At 36.4% G+C, this 7,375-nt stretch overlaps 1 protein-coding gene across 14 annotated transcripts in view; it reads left to right on the top strand.

The window, feature by feature from the left end:
- The first annotated feature begins 383 nt into the window (after window positions 1-383).
- The window catches only part of LOC137642554 (uncharacterized), a 7,999-nt gene continuing 1,007 nt past the window's right edge, over window positions 384-7,375 (top strand). For 7 of the 14 annotated variants that reach the window (XR_011044811.1, XR_011044810.1, XR_011044812.1 and 4 more), the window contains exons 1-2: window positions 384-1,137; window positions 1,233-7,375. The exon at window positions 1,233-7,375 is cut by the window's right edge. Coding sequence is in view for 7 of the 14 variants with exons in the window: in XM_068375212.1 (XP_068231313.1) it covers window positions 2,570-6,889 (4,320 nt within the window). In the remaining 7 variants the exon portion in view is untranslated. The remainder of the gene's footprint in view (window positions 1,138-1,232) is intronic. The other 7 variants (XM_068375212.1, XM_068375213.1, XM_068375215.1 and 4 more) reach the window with 7 other exon arrangements.

The raw sequence follows: 7,375 nt of genomic DNA, 5'->3' as shown, positions 1-7,375 counted from the left end.
GATTCAGGAGTGGGCACCTCTCCTCAACCAAAACGCAATCTTCTTTTTACATTTATGTCTATGTAGTAGGTCCTCTACCAACGTTACAATGACACTGTTATCTGTTTAGTGTCACTGAATGCTCCTCTCAATGACATGAAGCTATCCCCATACAAATTTTATGTAAGCCGCATGTATATCAGTCCTACTCTAAGGGTGGATAGTGAGGTTATGTTTCCCTGACCATATTAATTCTGGCAGGGGTACCACTTTTTCCTCTCAGTTGTGGACATCATAAGAGAATATCTTGATCAGCATTCATCAGACAGCTGCCTACAACCCTGTAGCTAGCTGTACAAGATATTTCATATTTTCACATGGCGACAGGAAAGACTAGTAATTATTAAGAATTTGGTATTTCAATTGCCCTACTCTTGGTACCATCAAACTGTCTTTCCTGCCGTCCAGTCTTTAAAGATGGGTAGTTTTCTAACTCCTCCTCCTTCCATATGCTTTACTCGAGCGAAAACGGCGACGAGGAGGCAGGCAGCCCGGCCGTCCGACAGTGTCAGAGACAGAGACACAGAGACCTCACTCACCTGGAAAGGTTTCCACTTTTTTGATTTGTCCGACATGCCTTTCTTAGGCTAAAGGCTATTATTGGGATCCCTGGTCTACGTCACCCTCTTGTGAAAATCTGCCAAAATCCATCTGCAACGCCTTTGTGCATGGTTCGACAATGGTGAGTACCAAGAATATATAGGGCTTATTTTTAAGGTTATCATTGCGAACTCTCATTGCCTTGTGTTGCCTATTTCAAGTTTTTCCTGTCTGTCATTTTTAACCTTATGAAGATTAGTAATAGATTTTTGTGGTCAATGTTTTATATATCGTATTCTCTTGTCCTTTCAGGTGATTTAGCTCTCGGACTAGTAACTCTAGCTTATTTATAAATTCACGTTCTTAACACTTGGGTAAGAGAATCGTCAAATACATTGTTTCGAATGGTTATATTTATGACGAATTGTCTCCCATATTACGACCGAGCAAATTTATATTAGGTTTACCGTTCATTTCAGGATGGTGTTCGGTTTCGATGTATCGGCCCTTTTATTTCCTTCCTGATACTAATGTAAACCTCAGTTGCTCAATTGTAAGGTAATTTTAAGTGGGTTATTATTCCGATGGGTATATTCTTCTATATAAATTACCATGACTTTTAGATACTAATCTTCTTGAATATTTCTTTACAGACAGCGAGCGAAGCAGAACGAAGGAAACGCCCTACGATTTACGTGAATTGCCTTGTTCTCCAACCAACTGTTTAACTCCGTTACTACGTTATTTTAAAGGCTTATTTATGTAATAAATATCATATTTAATTACATTTTTCCTTCCAACCTTTATTTACAAACCACAGATTTTTATGGTGTTCTGCTTATGGCGCCCAACGTGGGGCAACACAATGAAAGGTGCTTAATGATGGTGCAGATGATCCAGTAGAGAATTGACCACGACCGGGGCTCCCAGTAGTCTCATATTTCTATTTGCAGGACTTTGACATTTTCCTTTCCAGGATATTAACATTTCATTTAAATAAATATATTTTTCCTTTTCAGAAAGTTAACATTTTATTATTTTGCATTTGTTATACGTTTGTTATAATGGCTAACTTACAGGTACTGATTGGACAACGAAAAGTCATTCGGAGAAAAGTCACCGAACAATTCAATAGGTCTGACACCTATTCTGCCCTTACACAAGAAGAAAAGTTAGCTATTAAAGGTCTTCTTGTTAATTATAGAAACAAGCTGTCAGAGCTAGATGATCATATCCTCTTGAAGAAATATCCTGACGTATCTGATGAAGCAGAGTTAGAGCCAGAATTAACAAGTTGCCAGGATTATTTAGATAAAATTGAGTATTGTTTACCATTACTTGAGATTTCCAGGGGTAATAATGGTTCTAATATTCCCGACGTGGCCCGCAGTTTACTGAAACAGCCAACAGCTCCTCTTCCTAAGTTTACAAGTAAAGAAGGAGAAGATTTATTGAAATTTATAGCAGAGTTTGAGGCTACAACTAATGTATTTCAGTATCCTGATAGAGATTTACTTTTATTGCTGAAGCAACAGATAGACGGTCGAGCAAAGACTTTATTATGTTCTCTGGAAGCTGACAAACAGCGTTATGTAGATGCCAAAGAATTATTGATTTCCGCCTTTGCTTCTAAGGAGGTTTGTAAAAACAATGCAATTAGGAAAATTACGGAGTTAAGTCTAAGAGAGGGTGATGACCCCTTCACATTTATTTCCATCCTTCGATCAGTATGTGAAGCAGTCAAGACTTTTAACATTGGAGCGGATGAATTTGTCAGATATTTTGCTTGGCACGGCTTAAATGGTCGCTTTCAGCGTCATTTTATTAATATTACAGGAAAAACTCATCCTTCCTTAAATGACATTATTTCACATTTCTTTGCAGCTTGCGAAAGGTACGAAAGTGACGGGAAAGGTGTTGAAAGCTTGAAATGTAAGCTTCACGTGTCAAAACATTAACACTCCCTCTTCCTAAAGAGAGTACTACCAGCATGGCTGCGGAAGCAGTAGCATATGATAAAGACAGGTCTTCGCCTCAGTGTTCCTTGTGTTCTGCAGTTGGAAATACTGATAAATTTCACTTTATCCATAAGTGCCCTAATTTTCTTTCTCCTACAGATAAAGTGCATATTTTAAAATCTAGAAATGGATGTGTAAAATGCGGCCAGTTTAATCATGTTTCCGGTAAGTGTCGTTTTAAATTCAAAAGACGCTGTTCAAATTGTAACAGCTGGCATATGACTTACCTATGTGATAGGAGTCAGTCACCAGACAGAGACTCTAACAATATTAATAACTGCAAATCCAAGGTGGAAACTTCTCCTCAAATAAGCAGCGGTGTTGCCGTCCTTCCCACTTGTCATGGTGATTCAATTTTACCCACTTTTTCATTTAAAGTTGGGGGGACTGTTTACAGAGGACTGAAGGACAGTGGTTCGCAGAGCACGTTTGTCACTATGAAATTGGCGGAGGAGAATAATCTTAAAATCATTAACTCAAAGGTAAAGCTAACAGTTAATGGGTTTAATGGTAACAAGGAGTATTTTACTGAAATTGTTGAAGTTCCTGTTACGATCGGAGATAAATCCTTTATAATTTATTGCTTGGTTGTACCAAACATTAATGTAGCATTGAAATTACCTCTGCTTGGTAGATTAGTTGATAAATTTCAGGCACAGGGTGTTAAATTAGCTGATCAATTCCTTAATAAATTTTCTCATGAAATTGATAATGTTCAGCTCATTTTAGGTACAGACTTCGCTTATTGTATTGCAGGTACAGATACAGTTTTTGGAGGAATAAATTCATCGATGTATACAGAGTGTCATGCAGGTATTTTGCTGTCTGGTAGCATTGATTTAATGATTAAGAATATTGATAATTTAGCTGATACGAGAGTGCAAACCTCGGCTGTTAGTAACCCATTTGAGTGTAGTTCTGCTATTCATATCCAGAGTAGTTCCTTTCTGCTGAACTCTAAAGTTGACATTTTTGCCGATGATGACATTAATACTAACTTTGAGGTAAACTGTTCATTTTCTGTAATAAATGAAAGAGGTATGCTTATGGAGAAACCACTGCAACAGGCCACTGATCAACTTCTAGAGTCTGAATGCAATTATTACTTAAATTACGATCAGAATTCCTACAATGATGAAAGTATTGAACTTAATAACCAGTTGGTCGAATTTACCATCAAAACCCTTCGTCGTAGGGAGTCTGATGGACGTATTATCGTTCCCTTGCTGTGGAATGGGAAAGTTTCTCATTTACTTTCAAAGAATGAACATCTATCTGAGTTGATATTAAGGTCTAACCTCAAGAGACTTAAACGACATCCAGAACGTTTGCAGCTCGTTGACCAAACAATTAGGGAGCAATTGAAGGCAGGCATAATTGAACCCATTTATGATTTAGAGGTGTTTAAAAGTGAGAACCCTCAACATTCTTTTTTACCACACATGCCTATCTTTAAACTGGATAGAGATAGTACCAAATGTAGGATTGTATTTTTGTCCAACCTTAGGGATTCTTCCAATAATATATCTTTGTCACATAACCAGTGCATGTATTCAGGGCCTACGTTAAACCAAAAATTGTCATCTTCTTTTTTACAGCTTAGATTTGACCAAAAGTTACTCATATTTGACCTTAAGAAAGCCTTTAATATGTTATCCTTAACAGAAACTGATCAGTCAAAGTTGTTATTTTTTTGGTACAAAAATGTTAATCAAGGCGATTTTTCCTTATTGGCTTTTAAGAATGTAAGATTACCTTTTGGCCTTAGATGTAGTCCCTTTTTATTAATGATTTCATTATATTACATACTTGTTTTACAACCTTCAGAGGATTCTCGAATAGCAGATTTAAAGAAATTTATCTATTCCATGATTTATATGGACAATGGGGCTATTACTGCCAACACTTCAGAGGAGTTAGAGTGGTCGTATAAACAGCTTTCCAATATATTCAATCCATATAAATTTGACATTCAGCAGGTTGTAACTAATGACTTGAATTTACAGGATGAAGTGGACCGCGAAGCCGAGGCAGCTACGCCTTTACGTAACAAGTTGTTTGGTTTAAACTGGGACCGATGTTCCGACGAAATTTTCACTAAACCAATTTGTCTTGATCCCAATGCTAATACTAAAAGGTCTCTTTTACAAACAATTGCTTCACAGTTTGACCTTTTTGGTTTTAATATGCCATTGTTTAACCGCTGTAGATTGTTCATGCATCAATTACAGTGTCAAAAGAATTTACATTGGGATCAACCATTAACGCAAGAATTGCAGAGAGAATGGATTAATATTTGCAGGCAAACCAACAGAGCTCCTCCTTTAAAAATTGCTAGGTGTGTTGGTCCACGAGATGGCAATTATGATATTTATATTTTTTCAGATGCAAGTAAGGACATATTTGGTTGTGTACTCTATTTACAGCATATTGAATCCAATCGCTTAAGCTTTATACATGCCAAAAACCGACTTGTAAATAAGCAACTTAAGAGTAAATCCATGCCCTCTCTGGAACTTAACGCAATACATTTAAGTGTTGAGTGTGCTCTTGAGATTTACAAAGATTTGTCTGGATCTGCTTGCTTAAAACCCTTAAAGGTTAATAATATTTACGTATATATTGATTCTCTCTGTGCCTTACATTGGCTGAATTCTGCTGCCTTGAAATTGGACAAATTAAATAAACATTCTCCATTTGTCGTAAACAGACTTCATAATATACAAAGAATGTGTGAAACGGTTCCTATAAAATTTAGCTTTATTTCAGGGAAAAACAATCCTGCGGACATAATCACCAGATGTGTGTCATACAACCAGTTGCAAAATTCTTGCTTTTTTTCAGGACCAAATTTAAGTATAAATGAAGTTCCAGAATTATCAACTACCATACCAGCATTTGAGATGCCCACTGAGGTTCAAGCAACTCCTTCCACAGCTCAGGTTATTGAAGTTGCTAACAATCTTATTGATATTAATAATTATTCCAATTTCAGGAAACTTGTATTGATTTTTCGCAGAATTTTCTTAGTGGTGCACAAGTGGAAGCTGAAAGCGAAAATTGCTTGCTCACCAGTCGCTAATTACTTTGCCCAGGCTATAAATTACTTGTTAAACAATGAACAAAGGAAGCATTATCCTGAGGTATATTCTTACCTACAGCATGGTCTTAATTCCAGAAAAGACATTCCTCCTATTATAACGCAACTTAATGTATTTTTAGATTCACAGGGTCTTCTGAGAGTTAAGAGTAAATTCAAAAAATGGAATTATGGCTTAAGTGGAAATTACCCTTTATTATTGCACCCAGACAGTCATTTGACCAAACTAATTATTTGGGATGCACACCTCAAATTATTACATTCAGGATGTTATTCTGTATTAACAGAGCTCAGAAAGCATTATTACATCCCTAAACATTTCTCAGTTGTGAAAAAGGCTCTTAAACAGTGTGTTCATTGTCGTAGGTTTAATAATCGTTATATAAGGTTAAATCAGAACTTTTACAGAGACTTCAGAGCAGATCCTCCTACGGTTCCTTTTTCTAACATATTTATGGATTATCTAGGACCCTTCAATACGAAGGATGGAAAAGAGACCCGTAAGGTTTGGTTACTATGTATCACCTGTACTTGGTCTAGGGCAGTTAACCTCAAAATTTGCAGGAGTTTGAATGTTGCAGAATTTTTAAGAGCATTTCAGCTACACTGCTTTGAGTACGGGATTCCTCAACTTTGTATTAGTGATCTTGGGACTCAGTTGGTGGCAGGAGGTAATACCATAACTTCCTTCATTAGTGACCCTCAGACGCAATTATATTTTGAGGAAAATAATGTAAAACCCCTCTCCTTTCAGCAATATTTCAAAGGCTGCAGTGAATTGGGATCATTAGTAGAAGTCTGTGTAAAAATGGTCAAAAGATTAATGTTTGGAGCAATTAAGAATTTTATATTGACGTATGTAGACTTTGAATTTCTTGTCTGTAATATTGTGCATCTCATTAATCGACGACCTATAGCCTTCAAAGAAGCTGTTCGTGCTGAGACTGACAATGTGCCCGAACCAATAACGCCGGAACAGCTCGTGCGAGGCTATGAATTGACTTCTCTAAACCTTATCCCTAATCTTCAACCTCTTTCAGTTGAAGATCCAGAATTTTACCCTGATAATCAAGCTATTTCTCAGAATTACGTAAAGTTGTGTAAAATTAGGCAGACTTTAATAGAGACCTATCATAATGAATTTCTAGGTACTCTGATTCAGCAAGCAGTTGACAGGAAGGGGCGGTATTGACCCGTTACTCATGAATTACTGAAGGTTGGCGATGTTGTATTAATTAAGGAGGAACATACCAAAAGGAATAATTATCCTCTAGGCATAATTTTGGAAGTTTTTAAGAATGATTTGGGTGAAGTTACCCATGCTGTTATTAAGAAGGGAAAAACAGGCCAGACATCAAGGTTGCATGTAAATAATATTATTCCAATACTAGAAAACACAGGAAGTACCAATTCAGCTACTCCTGATGTTTGTAATTCTGTTACTTCGTCCTTAAGGCCCAAAAGAAAGGCGGCTATATTAAGCCAAGAAAGGACAAGACAGATGCTTTAATCTTTATTCAGTATTTGTATTTTCTTGTATTTAATTTAATTATTTTTACATTTTTTAATGTATTTTTTCTTACAATTGTCCTGTTATATATGTTTCAGGATGGAATTTTTTCATTTCTGAAAAAATCCCATCTTCGCCCCTGGACTGTACAAGATATTTCATATTTTC

This window comes from Palaemon carinicauda, chromosome 6 (genome assembly GCF_036898095.1).
Source record: "Palaemon carinicauda isolate YSFRI2023 chromosome 6, ASM3689809v2, whole genome shotgun sequence".
In the NCBI taxonomy this organism is placed as follows: Eukaryota; Metazoa; Arthropoda; class Malacostraca; order Decapoda; family Palaemonidae; genus Palaemon; species Palaemon carinicauda.
This window is presented reverse-complemented; position numbering and strand designations above follow the sequence as displayed.